We start from the raw sequence: 18,191 nt of genomic DNA, 5'->3' as shown, positions 1-18,191 counted from the left end.
ACACCTGAATCAAAATTGCAACAGTATAAACATGATTATTTTAAAGCAAGTGAAATCTGAGATTGAACTAATTCTAATTTGTTCTTAAACAAATGAAAATAAATAAGTCAGCAAAAGCTTAGTTTGATTTGGAGCAAATAAAGAGTTGCAAGTTTTTTAATATATCATAAAGGAGCACCACCAATTAAAAAAAATGTTGCTTGATAATTTATTACAAGATGTATTTTCCATTTGTTTGCTTTTGAGCAAATGCCTTCAGTGAAAAGAAAAGCAGTATAACACCTGCTAAGAGGAGTCTGCAAGTTCTACTGTTTTGACTACTGCACATCCCCTCAGCCAAGAGATGGGTCAGTCTGTTGTCACTTGCAGAAAACAAATGCAAGTAGTATGGCTTGAACTGGTTTTCTTGCCAGTGCCATTCTTGTACCCTGAAAGACAACAGTCCCTGACAACTTCCCCTGTCTGTAAGGTGATTTAGAGAGCCCTGACCAAGTCCACTTTAAACCTCTTTTTGACCAGTAAGAATGGGACCTGGCAAGGAGTGTGGACAGGAGGGCACCACACACAAGTGGAAGAGCACTTGGTCATTTATTACTAGCTTTTCATCCAGCTAGAATATGGATGTTCCTGTTGAAAGTGTACTTTACTCTCTTTCATTTCATAGATGATTTTAAAAAAAAAAATGTTATTCTCAGAAAAAAGGAAAATATAAAATCTGCTATCTTCAGCTGTAAATCCTACCGTGAATGTCTTTCTATGTAGCATGACATTTCAGAAGAGATGGAAGCATATTCAGAGCACATAGACAGGCAATAGATCTGGGCCATACCATCTCAGGCTGCTGGACTCCTGCTGTGGTCCCATTCGGTGCAAATCCTGTTATGAAGTATGACATATAAAATATATATGGGACCTTGTAAAGCCATCTACAGAAAATAGACCAATGTATTAAGGTCATATTTCGAAAGTTAATCGATAGCTTTCAAATGTGATCCCTTTACTATAAAAGGAATCAAAGCTTTCTCCTGTAAAAAGTTTCGTAAATGTTGACATCTAAACTGAGGAAGGAGGGAAGCAGGCATGTAGAAATTTCCTTTTTTTTTCTCTCTTTGTGGGAAGAAAAGTACTTTTGTCTTTAGGTAGTTTATTGCAGGAGACCCTAAAAAACCACATTAAAACAATGTATTCCTTACTCAACAATCATTTTATGTGAGAGACATTTTATATTTAGATTGCACATGAATTGAATAGCTTGTTTTTCAGGTGCTTTCCTTTCAACACAATTGTTTGATTCTGTTAGCTGCAGTACTGATGTTAGTTGCAGAAGTGGTATGTGTAAATCATATAGACATAGTCGAGAAAAGTAAAGCTCTTAAGGCAAACTAAATTACTTAATTCCTCTTAATCTCCAATGAATATATAGATTTATTGTGTCTTGGAGTGACATTTTTCTGTCTTGTGAGCAGTAATGTCAGAGTTGCAATAATAATTTCTACTTCAGTTTGATTTCTACTTCAGTGTCATCAACATCTGTGAAGCATTTTTCATGTTCTTCCTGTTATTTCTTCAGTAAGGGTGCTCATGTAGACTAGGAGTCCATCCTTTGACACATCCTTTGCTTTTTTCAGTTGGTCAAATGAGATCAAGCTGATAAGTTTCTTCTTCTTTCTCTTCTTCTTTTTCCTCTTCTTTCTCTTCTTTCTCTTCTTTTTCTTCTTCTTCTGCTTCTTTGAATTATCAACCGTATTTCCCCATTGTAATTTAACCCAGAAAGGACATTGCTGCACGTGTTCACAATCAAATGTCATAATGCTTATCTTCACTTTGGTTTCCTAGTATATACATGCCCATACAGCTGTCGTATAGTAGTATATGACCACAAGTGTAATACTCGATGGCAGGTGTGGAAGGTGACCTTAGAGACTTTTGTAAACTCTTTTGTCAGGAAAGCCACTAAACCTGCTTTCATTGTCACTTACCCGTGAAGATCCAGCTCAGGCTAGCAACCATCCTTGCTCTTCTAACCTTAGCCAGGCTTACCTAGGACATGCCCAATAGTTACCCGCCCAGTGCAAGGGAGAGAAGCCTTTCAGATGCCAGTCGTGTGGCTTTACATGCCAGAAATTCTCATGGGTTGGTTCTTCACTTCACTGAGGGGTTCTCTTTACAGGGCTTTACAGGGCCATTCAGAGATGCCAGAACTGAGTGAGGGAGCTGTCCTGATTGTCAGAAACATAGATCTGCTGTGCCTATGTTGCTACTTTTGTGTGGCTGTCCACCCAGTACACCAAATGAGGAATTTTGTGATCTTACCTGTTAATCTCATCCATATGAGCTTTTTTTGTCTTGGTACTCTGCCTAAATTTGCAGTAAAAAAATTAATTTTATTCTTCCATATTCTCTTCATTTTTATGGTATATAACCTTTCTTTTTCCCTTTCACTCTTTAAATTTCTGTTAACTTTTCTCTCCTTAGTCACTGCTTAGCTAAGCTATGCATATTTAATTCTTTTCATCCTTCCTCATAAATCAGTCCCTCGGGCCCCAAAATCATTTGTGGTAGTTTCTTTTGAACTGCTCCAGTTTGACTGTCTAGAATTGAATGCAGTATTCCAGATAAGTTGCCTTTCTGCAGAATGGAGGCAGGCCTGTTTCCAATCCTCTTGCTATTTGAAAACTGAAATGGCAGTCCCTTGATGTGCACGGAACAGTGACCAAAGGCCTACATATTAGCCCTGCTGCAGAGTTTTTGTTAGCTCCACTCTGTGGTAAACTACTTTTACATCTGCATTTACTTTACAATAATCTCTGTAAATTATTAGATTGCATGTAGAACCACAGTTCACTTGGCATAGGATTTCCTTTCCTGTGTGCTTGCCAGTCCTTATGGCTAGGTCTGTGGACCATTGTTTCCTTTTTGACTTTTAACTCTCTATGATGCATAAATGATGTTATGTATTTAACTCTCTATGATCTCTATGATCTCTATGATCATAGACTCTCTATGATTTGTCTCTCTATGAGACAAATACTCAATATCCTCTTTGTCTTGATTCACATACTCCTTTACTAGCTTTTATGTATGCAGGTTTTTGCAAAATTTGATTTATGTATTTTTCTCTTATGTTTTCTCTAATTCTCATATGCTGTATGACTCTTGAACCCTGGCATATTTCCTGACTAAAAAGCGATATCCGAGAATGCCTGTGATGAAAGAACTGCCCCAGGTTTTGAAACAATCGGATTTTTTGTTTCTTTATTCAAGCAGTTGGTTGTTGCTGCTGCTGCTGCTCAACTTTTTCAGTATCTTCGGGTGTAGCAACTGTAATTTCGGGTTCCTCTCACTGTGCACCAATGTGTTAATTCACTCTCCCAAATTGCAGATTTACAAGTATTAGTGAGAGTCTTAGTGTTTTTCACTGCTTGTTGTGGTAAGTGCCTGTGTGACAAACCTTTTATATTATACTGTGGTGACAGGAAGAATTTTCCAGTGCATCTCTTCCCAGGTGCACATCCTCCCCTCCTCTGTATCCTATATCTGACAGTGTGGGCTAGAGATCAGTGTATTATTACATCTCCATTTAACGTACTGTAAGGAAATAACTATTATCTTCAAAGCTTAGTTGTCACTTCACAAGTCTTGTATTGCAGCCAAATAAAGACAGCTAGGTCTGTGCAAGGACTAGAAGGAGCTATTTTTTTCTAGAGGACTTCTCAACTATTCCTTCTTATCTTTTTTTATTGTCATTTGGCAAGCTCAGATCTTCTTCATTTTCGTTCTACCTTTGGATTTGGAGCTTATTGAGTTTTACTTGCTGTTGGTGTGATTTACAGCAATTTAGATCATTCAAATATGACCAAATATTCTGATGCTATTTCCTCACAGGCATTGCAAGTGACAAGCATTAATTAGTATTTTTTATTATTCTAACAAATATACATTGCTTGCTTCTGAAAATGCCAAATAAAAAGTGACATAAATTCATAGATCCCAAAGTTATAAGGGTTAGCTCAAACAGCCAATTTTTTTGTCTTCTAAGTTGCCTATATATGGATATGTATTAAAAAATGTGTTAGTGCATTCAGTGTTAATCAGATGACTGTTTTTTTCTGATTGCTTTAAGCTCTCTCTTCAGATCCTGTCATAGGGACTTGGACTATTTCTTTAAAAAAAAAAAATTAGCTGCTTTGTCATTAAGCTTTGGGAAACACATAAGCATATTTTGCTTTGATCTTCCTAAGGAAACAAAGTCTTTGTGATTATGTTACTTGTGTGTGTGCATCTTCTAGTTTTTCTCCCCATGATAATATCCAAACTCATTACCTAGTTGCAGGAAAATGTTTCAAAACCAGGTTAATCATGACACAATTTATTCAAACAAGTGAGTACTACATTGCCTAGTAATGTTATAAAACTATTTCATTATTGTTAGAAATTGTTATGTGGCTTTTCTACTGTATGGATGTCAGGTTTAGCTTAAAAACCATTATGTCTTGTCATAGAAGGTACCAAGTCATGTCAAATATCTTGCAAGGAAATCTAAGCATGCTCCAAGTTTCTTTTTCTTGGTGTGCTGGTTTCAGCTGAGGTAGAGTTAATTTTATTCACAGTGTCTAATACAGGGCTCTGTTTTGGATTTGTGCTGAACACAGGATTGATAATATAGAGGTGTTTTTTTTCATTGTTGAGCAGGCCTTACGCAGAGCCAAGGCCTTTTCTGCTTTTGTACAGCCATGCTGGGGAGGAAGTTGTTGGTACGTGGGAGGTTGGGAGGAGACACAGACAGGACAGGTGACCCCAACTGGACAAAGGTATATTCCAGACCACAGGATGCCATGCTCAGTATAAAAAGTAGGGAAGAAGAAGGAGGAAGGGGAGATATTTGGAGTGCTGGAGTTTGTCTTCCCAAATAACCATTATGTGTGATGGGTCTCTACTCTCCAGGAGATGGCTGAACACCCGCCTGCCCATGGGAAGCAGTGAATTAATTCCTTGTTTTGCTGTGCTTGTGTGTGCAGCTTTAGCTTTCCCTATTAAACTGTCTGTATCTCAACCCATGAGTTCTCTTTTACCCTTCCAATTCTCTCCCCGATCCTGCTGGTGAGGCAGTGAGTGAGTGGCTGTGTGGGGCTTGGTGGCCAGGCTGAAACCACGGCACTTGGGTGAAATGCAATGCCATGCACACTTTGCACCACTTACCTTGTTTTCAGGAAAAGAAAGATAAGGTGGCAGTGGGAAAAGCTTCAGAGGGTGTGTCTACACTTCAGAAACAATGAAGGAAAGGCATTGGACCTCTGATGTTCTACAGCATTGTTATGTAGCTCACTGGATAATTTTTGAAGTGTCCCTACTAGTCCTCTCTATTGCAAAGGCTGTGGTTGGTATCTAGAGATCTCTCCCAATAGACAGGGCAGATGAAGTACCCCCACATTGTGTGTTCTATCCCCTGTGCAATCTTCCATCTACTTCAAAAGGCTTTGTAGCCTCAAATACTGCTCCCTGCCTACGTATACCCTCCTACTACTTACTAGAACATATATAAACACTTTTGTGTTTATGTTGTAAAATACCTTTCTCCGTTGCAGTGCAGTCTTCACTTTAGACACTGTGCAAAAGCCACAAAAAAAGATAATTATGTCTTAGAGCACAAGAGCACAGCATAATTAAAGGAGAACTAAGCCTGTGTGCTGTGCTGTCTAGATGTGTTTTGTTTGTTCTGCTTGAACCTTCGCTAGTGAACATGAGCTGGTATACAACATTTAACTCATTTAACTGACAAGCTTTTTTTTCTTCTGTTTCTCTTTTTCTTTTTTTTTTTTTTTTTTTTTTTTGGTCAGGGAATACTTATACCCTAAGTTTCATGGCTGACTGCTCAAAAGACTTACTTAAAGTCCAAAAGAGAAGTGTTTCAACCTATTGTCTGAATAGTCATTATTTGAAGATGCTACAATAAAGCCCTGAATCCACCTTGAGCACAGACTTTTGTCTTCAAAAATCTCTTCTGGGATAGTCTATGAGATGAATGGGTTAATGTGTTTTACACATATCTGAGACTGTGCAGTCTTTCTAGTTGGAAACTCTAGTGCTCCAGAGCAGACAATGGTGTCATAGTTTTTTCACGAAAGGTTCTGATGTTCGCCAGAGAAATTGCCTGAAGTATGCTGGGGTTTGTGACTGCACCTTTGTTTCATCCTCCAAGGGAGTACAGAAGGATGATGGCAGTAGAAAGGAGATGGAGATAGCAGCTTTACCAAAATAAACAGTATGAGCTTGACCAGATAGTGTATTTTCATTTTACTTGCCTTCCTGTAGTTTCTGGATGTGATCCACAGATGAGGACTACTGCTCTGGGATCTACAGACTTTATTTCAGACCATTCATACTTGTGAATTCCCCGCATCAAAAACAGACACAAGAAATGATTTTTTTTTGTTTCTAAAAGATGGGAAGAACCCCATACATATCTGTTTGTAACCTGTGTTTTATTACACTTAAGGCTAATGCACAGGCAAGCAGTTTGGCTGCATTTGTTGAATAAGCTGGCACACTGTTAATGAATTTTACCTAGAATATAAAATCTCCATATGTCACAGACTGCTCCATGGCATAAATCACAAATGACAGTGCAGAGCCCTCCGTTATATTTAATTAGGTATTATTCAGACTTTCTTCTATCACTGCAATGGCAAGATCCCAAACTGGTTGATTCCTTGATTTAAATACAATAAATTTTTAGAAAATGGCACTGTAACTTCACTGAATTGCTGATAGATAGATAACAGAGTCTGTTAGGAAGCCTGTAGAGTTGATAAATAGCACCTGATAAGTAACTTTTCCTTGGTATCAAGCTGGAAATTGATTGCAGTTCCTACTTACCAGTCTAGTCACATCGAAAGGCTCTTGAAGAGCAGCATACAGGAATAGCGTTTTATAAGAGGATGGTTGCTTGAATGTGCTCAAGATTGCTCTTCAGCAAAGACAGAATTGGATGTTAAGCAGAAATTGCGGAAGCTTTGTGTATCGTGTCATTTAAGAGCCCTAACTTTCTAATTACATCCAAAAGAAGCTCTGGGGAGCCAAGAATAGGAAAAGCACATCAGCTCCTTTACTGCAATGTAATTTATTCTCAGAGGACTTGGCATTAATTGAATTCTTTACATTCTTTACAAGGTAAATAGTTTGCACGTATACTGCTCCCTCATGATTAACTGCTTTTGGGGTGGGAATGGGAACCATGAAAAAAGAAAAAGGACCAAGTCCATTACTACGGTGAGCAGATCCGTACTGACCTGATGGAAGCCTTTCAGCTGTGGAAGTCAGGCTGAGTGGTTACAAGCACCACCCTTCACTCACAGCTTAATACATGTAATGGAGAGGTTGTTCAAATGGTAAGTAATTTTCCCTGTGCTGAACAAAGGATTTTCAAATCCATGTATTTTGATGCTGACCTTAATGTTTCAGTTTGAGATGGATTTAAACTAAGCTAGCCTTTTCTGTGAATATTCTTAGCCACATTTCTTTTTGAAACTGTAAGATCAGTAGAAAATACGTATTAACTTCTGATTTCTGAAGAGAGCACCCGTAAAAAATGCATTGATCTGTGATTCAGACACAACTTCAGTTACACAGTAGTATTTATATCACTGATTTCATATGGAATTCATCTCAGTTTCTTAAATACTAATAAATTGCTATTTCTAATTAAATTTAAATAATACATTTAAATAATAAATTTAAATAATATGCATTGTTGGTAGAAGAAAATCTTCCTGTATAGTAATGTCATTATGTATAACAGCAAAGTGCATTACTGAAAGGGCCAGTACTTTGATTTCTGGTCTGACTTCTGTTCACGAACATGGAGTGCACATTAATGTAGCTTTTTGAACCTGCACTGATTTACACCATCCGTGTATCTGAATCTGTAAGTGCCAAAGCACTCGCTGCTCATTGCATGCCTTTCCCACATTGGCAAACTCCGCACACCACATATCTTTGTTAGTACTGTGGTTATGGTTAGCTAGCCAGCTTTAGAGCTGCTGCACTTTGTGAAAAAAGTGCCTTTTTTTAATTTGTTGAATGAATGCTAAACTATTTAAACATTTATTGAAGTTGTTGAAATTTTGAACTATTTTATCTTTCTGCAATTCAGGACAATTTCAGTTTTCTAAATTAGAATGTAGGTGTTTCATTGCAGTTGTGAAAAGGGCCTGATATCATATCTTTGGCAAGGATAGACCAAGATAGGAGCTAGGTGTCAAAGGATCCAAACTAAACATAGTGTATTTGTCAGAGTGTTTTTTACCCTTTTTGCTTTAGTTAAATTAAACTGCTTAAAGGCTATGGTTTTGGTAGCAGTGTCAAGCAGATACATTCTCGGAATCTCAGATTACCATTTTTCCAGGTGCTTTAAACCTTTTTGTTTCAATGCTATAAAGACCATAGTCTTGCAAATACCCAGGACTTCAAATATTCATTGTTTAAAATATCATACAAGTCAGCATGTTTGCATAAATGAAGGTATGTCTGTTACTATTTTGAAAATTGTAATTTTAAGCATTATGCACCATCATTCTGTGTCACCTTATTTGAGATGCTCGCTGCATTAAGCAAAGTCAGCAGTTTGATTTGTGTGCTTGCCTTTAATGAAAAGTCACATGTAAAGTCAAAATACAGTATGTCTGAGCAGAGATGTGAGCCTGTGTGAACATGTATGTAGGCATTCACCTTCACATTCTGGAAATGCCTCCTGACCTGTGACCCAGATTAGACAGGGACATAATCACCCCCATGTAATGTGAATTACCATCTGAGGTGCATTTTTTAGGATGACTAGTCTCCCAATTTAAATACCAGAGCAAGTGACTAAAGTTAATTGTCATAAAGCCACAAGAAGCAGTATAAGGGAAAGCAGTATCAATGTGGTTTCTGAAAAGAGGTATGACAAAAATGTTCCTGCTTACTGTAAAGTTACTTGAGCTCAAATCACCTGCAGGAGATGGAGGAACATTTCTGTAACAATCACATTCGTCCTCTCTGTTTATGTCCTATCATCCTTCCTGTTCTCTTCATTTTGTTCAGGAGCTAGTGCTTGTAGTGTCAGAAAATATTCCTTCTCTCCTCTTCATGGTGAGAACCAGTGACAATTCAAAGCAAACCGTTCCTCTTTAGTCAGAAATCGCTTGTTTGTACAGGCACGATCAAAACTGTAATTTGTCTTGTGATGCAGATGTCAAGCTCTCTGTGAGTAAATTGCTACAATTTTATGAACATGTTGTTTTAAAACAATGATTCTTCTCTTTCTTGTGGTTCACGGTGGACCCAGTCAGTGAAGCAGCTCTTCACTAGCAAGCATCCTTGAAACAATTTTTTCTTCTATTTTTTTCTGTTTGGTACAGTGGTAATGACTTCTTTTGTCCTGTACTAGTTAGTAATCAATGCAATATGGTAAAAGTTTCTCTGGTTTTGATATTTCAGTCTTTTATAGAGCTTTTTATATTGTGTGCTTATACAGAACATGCAGACCTTAAAACTATATACATACTGGAAATCACGTTTATTCTAGTTTTTTTTTTGTCTGGAACATCCCATTAAATAAATGATAACCTGGTGAACCTTTCCAGTTTTGTGGGTGACACTGCCAGTGTGTTCTCCAGTGCAGTATACCATGACCATCACAGTGACCTTGTCGAATCCCTGCACATCAGTGTAATTTGTCATGCACTGAGGCAAGAACTGCATGAAATAATCTTCAAATCTGATATCTTATGTCATGAGATATAAACTCTTAAGCAAATAGATTCAGAAGGCAACTTTTTTCCCTACCCACAAATCTTTCCTCCTGTTACCCTACTGCCTCCTGACCAGCACAGTGAAAACCAGCCCTGGTTGGAATCATGTTTTCCATCTATCTTCTGCTGTTTGAATAGGGCTTATACAGTGTTCTTGTACCATTTCAGCGTTGCAGTTTGTGCCAGTTTTCCCATGTGTGGAGAAGGAAAGGATGGACAGACCTACTGCTTGTGTTACCTTTTTAGGAGGCTCTAATAGCTTTGCTTTTGAGTCTGACTGTGACTGAGTTGTCATTCTCTAAGCAGTAACTGTTTCCATCCACCTAATAAAGTTACGGATTTTAGCAACTATTTTTTCCTGGAGGGTTTCTTTACAGCTGAAGCTGTTGCTGCTGTTGGCATGCTCACTTAGGACAGAGTAGTTGGCATACTTCGAATGGGAGAGCTTAATCCTGAGGATTGGCTTGACAGAAACTTTGGGCAGTTCAAGAAGGGAAGTGCATATTTTCATGCCTGAGGAAGACTAACCCCATACCTCAGCACAGGCTGGGACCTGACTGACTTGAGCCGCAATCCTGCTGAAGAGTGTGCAGAGGTTACAATGGACACAAAGTTGAATGGAAGCCAGCCCTACGCACTGATAATAAATCAGGCAAACCACACAGTGGGCTATGTTCGAAGGAGTTTGGCCAGTGGATAGAGGGAACTTACTGTCTGCTTGTGAAACTGCACCTGCAAATATGTGTTTAGTCTTGGTCCCCTCAGTGTGAGATGGACATTGAGGCAATAGAATGAGAGCAATGGAAGGCTACTGGGATAGCAAACAGAAATGACAAAACTGATGTCTTCTCAAAAGTGACAGTAGTAACAAGAGATAATGGCCACCAAAAGAACCCAAGGCGTTTTTGATAGAAGTCAGTGCAGCACTTAAACAGTTTACCCAGTACTTGTAGAGCCCATTAACAGAGGCTTTCAAGACTGGTAGACAAGACAGTTATCTGATCCAGTGTTAGTGAATAACCTCATGCTTCATGTGGTACTAAGCAATCCACAGAATTTCCTCCAGAAGCATGTCTGTGTTTGAGTTGAGCTCTCTCAAGGTGCGAAAGAACCTCTGCCTCTTGTGCCATCATCAGTTCCCCTGCTCAGTAGGACCACAGAGCAGAGATCTGCCTGGTTCTAAAACTGGGACTCAATGTTGAATGCCTCAGAGATGAGCACCTGAAAGATTAATTCAGGGAGCTTGCCTTGTCTGCATTTCTATGTTTTTTAATCCAAGCTTAATCTAATGAGGCTGCTGACCTGCAGCTGTTATACCCTCAGTTAGATACTGATCTCATCTGGGATGTATCAGGTTCCAGATGTGCTGAGAATGCCATCTGCAATTCATTACTTCTCAGCTGAGACCTGTGCCCAAATGGATCAAGAGTCCTTTTCTCAATTGGCCTGAATTGTTTTGATTCTGGCCACATGCTGGGAACTGCTGTGTGAGGCCAGTTCTAGCAGTCAAGCCTTGTTCTTCACAGAGCAACTAGACAAATACTCGTACAGGCTGAAAGTCATCCCAGGGGAGAGGCAGAGGACAGTGAGCCAGGAATATCCTTCCTGAAACTGGAATCTGCCTGTGAGAGCATCTTTTCTGTGCTGTGTTTGATCAAGATGTTAAACTGATTTGTTTGATTTCTTGCCTTGGATGAGGAGAGCAGCGTGATGGCAAAGACGTCCTACAGCTTGCATCAGTCTTATTTGTGATATGGCAGTGAGCACTACCAGTTCCTCCTAAGAAGAGAGACTGCACATGAGCTAAGCTCATGAGGAAAAGCAAAAATACCATTAAACTCTTTGGTTAGCAAACAGTGCAGATTTACAGATATGACTAGGACAGCAGCCACAATTCTCAGCTTCAGCTGAGTTTTCAAAATATAAACATCGAATTCAGTTGCAGCCTGTTGAAACTCAAGTGCATGGCTGTCGGCATCCTTGTTGACAGACGGAATGGGGAGCCCAGACAAGCGTTCCAGGAGCCTTTTATTATTTTATTTCGGCATCACTCTCACAAGAGATGGTACCGGGCTCATGCATCTGAGACATCCAAACACTTCCCGGTTGCAAAGCATTCTTAAAAGTTTCTTAGCCATCAGCATGCTTCTAAAAGTTACAGAAGGCTGCCTTAACCAATTGATAATAGCGCACGTACGACTGTTGAATACAATGCTGGCTTGTTATGCCTTGACATAACAATGCACAATATCCCATCATAAGGCTTAAACTTATCTGTCTTGCTAAGCATATTTTTTTGCAATTCCAAAATCTATCTAGGCCAAGCCTAGAAACCCTAACCATTGTTTTAATGTCCTTGGTGCTGCATAACTGTATCTTCTTCTAGTTTTCACAGGCAAAGCTGAATCCTAAATCCTTTTGCTGTATTTTCTGAAGCCTGCTTTTATTTCTCACACCTAAAATCCTTTCTGTGGGGTTTGCCCAGCCCCTGCCCTGGAGGGATCTCTGCTGAGATAAGAGATTTCGTAATCGCCCAGCAGGACTCCCTGGAAAGGCAACCACTTTGGTCACAGCGAGAAAAGACAGACCCACAATCCTTTAGGAGACCCCATGCAGACCCTTTGTAACCCATTGGCCTTCACCCATCCCCTGTATCCCTATAAAAGCTAAGGCCTCTGCCCCTGTGGGACAGAGAGAGCTGTTGTCCCTGGCTTTCCCCTTCGCCGGAGTATGGACCAACAATAAAGCTCCCTTCGTGCGGAACCAGCCACACGAGCCTCTCGTCTCTCTCTCTGGTCTGGCTTGGCCTGGAGGCTGCCTTGCAGAGCTGAGCTGAAATCATGAGCTGACAATCACTAAAGAGCTGACAGTCTCTGCAAGGGCTCCTCTGCCAGCAGCTGAGGGAAGACACCGGGCCTCGGGAAGGCGATTCCTTTCGGGACCATCTCCCTGGACCGGTCACCTCTTCCTGGGTCAGAGCCACTGACCCAACCACCAGCTGTAATACCTTTGCACCTTTTGTGTTTCCCCACACATGACTGCTTCTTCTTCCCTTCATAAAGAAGGAATGAACAGAGCAGGGGTGGGCTCCCAGCTGCAGGCAAAAACGGTTTAATGCAGTGAGCTGGTTTTCCCTCTGTGGCTGTGAGCCTTGCTGGCAGGCACTATAGCCACATTTAGAAGTGTTAGGATATAAGCTTAGGGTGTTACAAGCCAAAAAGCCTGTGTAGGCTAAAGGCTTGGCTACTGAAATATTTTATACACAGCAGAACACTTCTAATAGAAAAGACTTGAAGTTTGCTTATTCCACAGTCCTATAATGAGAGAAAGAAGATGCAGTTGCAAACTACCTCAGGCTGAGTATGGTCTGAGTGTAGCTCTTCTATGGGATTGAATGCTCTGAACACTGGGATTGAAGCCAGGAATAAAGTTACATCTTCTGCAGCATTACAGAGCTACCCTTTCATTTCCTTGTGTCTCCCAACAAGGAAATAAAAGAAATAAAACATATAATTTTTGCTATGAAATGAAACATATCATTTAATGTCAAGTGGAAAATTTTGTTTTATACAGCAGTAGTTGTTGGCTTTGACATGCCAGAAGAAAGGGTTTGTATTTTGGCTTAATGCAAGCCAATACTTGTTTCCAATTTTTAGTTTTATGACTCATGTTCTTCTAACTAGAAGGGCATGCTAAGAAAGGAACAGAAATTATAAGGAGAGAGTAGCCTATGTTAAAAGTAATTGACTGAATTGTAATTGACATGTAGAATTGTATTCTGTGTCTGCTTCTGTCATAGATTTTCCCAACGAGACACTCTGGGCACTTTTTGGATAAATGTGTGCTTCTCAGTTTTGGGAAGTCTTGTTTGAGACCTTGGCTTGTAACTTATAGTAAATACATACACTATCTACTGGAATATATAATATGTAATATATTATCTGTATTATCTTCTATTTATGAAATAATATAACAAATTATTTAGAAAAAAATATATAATGTTATACATAGAATTCATAGAGTGACTGGCATGCAGACCTAAGACTATTATTTTGATAATATTTTATTTTGGAATTTTGATACATAATAGGTTATAGAATAGAATGCCTTTAAAGCAAACCAAAACACTTTAAGAAAAAAACATAAAATTCTTGAATGGGACACCCAAAATGAGGGATTTAAAAAGAAAATAATTGTTTTTCAATTCCTTTGTAGAGAATGCAGATAAGAATGCTCTGTTGTCCTTTTTTTAAATGAAAAAAAATACGTATTTGTGATGTTTTTATGTGCTGTGGTGATGTGAGCTTTACAAAATCCTGTCAGGAGATTGTTAATTATGCCTTCAGAGCAGGGTTTGAATGGTATTCAGTAGAATAAATAGGCATCAACCAACAAGGAGAAAACAAAATGGTCATTTAGTCAGCACTACTCAGGTGTGCCCTGAATGAGATAGGGATCCTTTGATGATGTAACTACACAAAACAGGTAGACAATATAAGGTCTAATTAAAGTTGCACAGTAATGCTTAATTTTGGTATTTCTTAACTTCCCAAGGTGAATTGAGTCTGCATTTCCTTCAAAAGGTCTTCCTTCAAACTATGGAGAGAAAACCTCCCTCATTTGGGCTGCTGTCAGTCCTTAGAAAGTACAAATTTGAGCACTTAGCCCCCATATGAAGGAAATTCATATATGTAAAGTAGAACATGAGAATCAGAAGTGATGGGGTGGTCTGTGGTCTGTAGCCACCACATCAAAAGGCCCTACTGCAAGTAAGTGGGCACATTTTTGATGGATGTGGATTCACCTTCAAGGACTTGGGCAATAAAATTATCTGACAATCCACTAGCCTCCTTTTGTAACATAACAGTCCCCTGAAAAGCAATTAGCAGCACTCAGTCTCCTACAGTCTTTGCTCTCAGTGGAAAAGAGAACATACTTGAACATTAGTGTTATTGCGATGTCAATAAAAATACCATATTTAATGGTAAAAACAAAAGAAGAATCTGACTTCAAGGTAGTGCTGGGGATGTTAGGAATAACTGATTCAACTGATTCACATTTGTGATTGGTTTCTGCATGAAGGTTTCAGTATCTGATGGTTTCATTAGAAGGATCAATTTTGAGGGCTCTGTACTACAAAAAATAATTAAAAATAGAAAAAAGTTATACATGTGATTAGGAATCTGAAATGACTTTGATGTTTTTAAGAAGTAGTTGCCTGAGTGCCCACTGCATGCTAATGAACTCTTAAAATTATGATATGATGATTTTTCTTCTCACTGAATACAGGAATTTGCCAACCTAAAGCAAGATAAAAATGATTAAAAAAGAAGCATGGGCATCAATCTAGCATTACTCTTTATAGTAGTTTCTTGTTTGTAAGCAAATGCGACCCACTTGAATTGTTTTGAAGTATTTAGGTATTTTGCCCATCACACGTTGGAACTTTCAGACTTCCTTCTATTCACATTTGTTCACATGAACTTAGCCAGCTTTTTAAAAATGCATCAGTGATTTATTGGAATGAGTTATGTGTTGTTTTCAAAAAGTAAATGAAAATGACATAGATTCTCTGTAGTCAGTCTTGGTCAAGTAGGAGGAGCTCACATGATGGACTTACACATGGTTAGAACAACAAAATAGTTGGTGGAGGTTTCATGGCACATTTGAAAGCATGATCTAAATTTGCTTATGTTTAATTTCTTCCAGGCTGTTTCCAGCTATGTAATGTTTTTCGGACCCATGAGATGGAAATTGAGCAGTGCTTGCTGGAGTCCCTTCCCCTCGGCCAGCGGCAGCGGCTGGTCAAGCGGATGCGCTGTGACCAAATAAAAGCATATTATGAACGAGAAAAAGCTTTCCAAAAACGGGAGGGCTATGGAAAGAAGCTGAAACATGGAAAGAATCAACGAGTTCGTTTTAATCTTGCTGATATGATACAGGATGCAGTCATACGTCATGATGATAAAGAAGGTACTTATTAATGTTGTACGATATTTTCCTTTGTACAATTAAAGCTCCAGGGGAGGAGCTTACTTGTTCTGCTCACCTATCTTTAGGTAAAATACAAAATACTAATCATAAAGTGATTGTCTCAATACAATATGCAAGCATGTATTGCATACAACATATTACAGCTTGTTACTGAAATGAACAAGGTGTGGAGAATAAACCCTCAGAAACCTAATGAATTTGAGATTAATATAAACTAATATCTTTCAAAGCAAGTAAGGACTATGATTCTGTGATTATATGTGGCCTCTTACATACTTACATGAGCCATAGAATTTAACACAAGTTACTTTGAAAATTAGGTTCTCATTTCAGCCAAAATCTGGAGTAAGGGATACTGCTGTTAGTGACACTGGAGTGTCTAGAGCAAGGAGATGATGTTGACCCATAGTCACACCAGATAGGTCACCTCTCTGTTTGTGAAATTATGTTTATGTCCTTTTCAAATACATAAGGGTTCTGTTTTTAGTTTCCTGGCATTGTCTGAATCCCTGGTGCAGCTGATAGTAACCTGAGGAATTTGTAATTTACTCCTCAGAAGTAAACCAAACCTTGCAGTAAGAGTCTCCCAAGTTTTAGAAGTCCCCAGAAATCCCCATAGTGTTGTGTGGTGGGGAGGGATGTAAGAAAAGATCTGATACAATGTTGTTGGCACCTCCTTTGCAAAAAGATTTTATGGCAGTTCTTTGTAATCACCTCAGCGTAAAAAGGGGACACTCTGAGACAGACACACATCATGCAAAAAAGTTGACAAGTTTCTCCTAATTTTTATCAGTTTTATTAGGTATGTCTTGTTTACTCACTCCTGAATCTCCATTGTATTGTGCATTTTCTCTAACTATCATTGCTTATCACTGAGGTAGAGTCCTACACATTTAGATCTTTAGAGGAAATGGATCAAAAAGTTCTTTTCAAGTCAGTGCACAGGGCATTATTTATAACTAAATTATAAATAAAATTCACAACCTTTCATTGCACTCTCCTAGAGCGTGTAGGAATGATAAAGGAAGATCTTCTTCTATGTTCCCATAGCTCCATCTTTCTTTAAAAACCAAACAGAATACTTGGTATGACTTTTAACATTCTGTAAAAGTCAGATACTTGAGGCTATTTCTGACATTCACACTGAAGAAATGTGGGTTGTTTACTGCAGTGGAGTAGGGCATCAACGGTGTTTTGTGTTGCCTATACTTGGCCTTGAGCTGCACCTGAGTCAGAATATAAAGTTCAGCAAGTGCTGAGACTGAATAACGTAAGCAGAAAGGGAAGATACCTCAGGCAGACGAAAGAAAAGTTGAGGAAAACCAGAAATGGTGTCCTGCACTTGAAACAGATAAAATAGGTCCCCAGAAGCAAGGAGCTCAAATAGCCTGCAGATAACATAGTCCTGAATTTGTTGCCTATGGTCCTTTCCCATGACTATGAAAATGTGTGATTGTTGTCTTTAGGCAGTTTGGGGACCTGCAAGTGCCTGTCTGATGTTTTTTAGCCAAATGTTCCCAGGACCTGTTTGCTTTGGGGTGAAAAATGCTATATTAAGAATGATTATCATAAAAAAAAAAAAACGAAACCAAAACAACAACAAAGTTTAAACTCACAGACATGAAAGCCGCTTTCCTTCTATTGTTGCTGTGGAACACCCAACCATGACTCTTTAGTGAATATACCTACGTTAGAATTTCTGTTCAAATTAGACATGTTCTTTTGTAATAAATATCACATCAATTTACTGTGTTTGGTCTTGTTTTATGGAGGATGTAAAGTAGATCCCTTTCAGGTAAAACTGTACTGGAAAATGTGGTTTGGAAGTACAGCTAGTGCCCCAAAACAGTCATGAGTCAATCCATAAGGCTCAGCTAGACACAGCCTGAAGTAATCCCACTGAAACAGGTATAGCTGGGCAAGTTGGGCTTTTGCTACCACCCATTTCTCTTGTGTATTTAATCATATTTTAAAATGTGCTCACCAATCAACAGCATTCGATAGGTGTAAAAGACAGCTAAGAAAGGTGTTTTGCAGTTCTATTAATGAAATGCAAAAAAATGTAGTATAGAATGTGAAAAGAGGGCACAACAGTACAATGGGATAGAAGTAGTTGTCCAAGTGAAGTCCAGTGGTTCATTTTTGCTGGTGTATCATAAACTATATAGACTAGACAGCACATTCTGAAGTGGTGAGTTGTAGCTCTGGTTTGGTATGTGAGATAAATTGGATACCATTAATATATATATAAAGATGAATTTATAATGTGGCTGGTGCAGAGACATTTTGCAACTCAGTCTGCAAATTGATTGTCTTGCAAATTCATTGTCTTTGTTATTAATGAAAAATGTAATATATCTTCAAAATTACTATAGCAGCTGCTGCTGGGCACCAAATGCATTGCTG

The 18,191-nt window shown here is 38.8% G+C and overlaps 1 protein-coding gene across 8 annotated transcripts in view; it reads left to right on the top strand.

The window, feature by feature from the left end:
• MYO16 (myosin XVI) overlaps positions 1-18,191 on the top strand; it is a 370,010-nt gene that overhangs the window by 87,533 nt on the left and 264,286 nt on the right. For 7 of the 8 annotated variants that reach the window (XM_048328397.1, XM_048328433.1, XM_048328379.1 and 4 more), the window contains exon 2: positions 15,501-15,764. In XM_048328397.1, the coding sequence (XP_048184354.1) occupies positions 15,539-15,764 (226 nt within the window). In that variant the 5' untranslated portion in view covers positions 15,501-15,538. Of the gene's footprint in view, positions 1-7,263; positions 7,389-15,500; positions 15,765-18,191 lie in introns of those variants that run through there. The other variant, XM_048328407.1, reaches the window with a different exon arrangement.

This window comes from Corvus hawaiiensis, chromosome 2 (genome assembly GCF_020740725.1).
Source record: "Corvus hawaiiensis isolate bCorHaw1 chromosome 2, bCorHaw1.pri.cur, whole genome shotgun sequence".
Lineage (NCBI taxonomy): Eukaryota > Metazoa > Chordata > Aves > Passeriformes > Corvidae > Corvus > Corvus hawaiiensis.
Note: the sequence above shows the minus strand (reverse complement) of the source record. Positions and strands in the feature narration are given on the sequence as shown.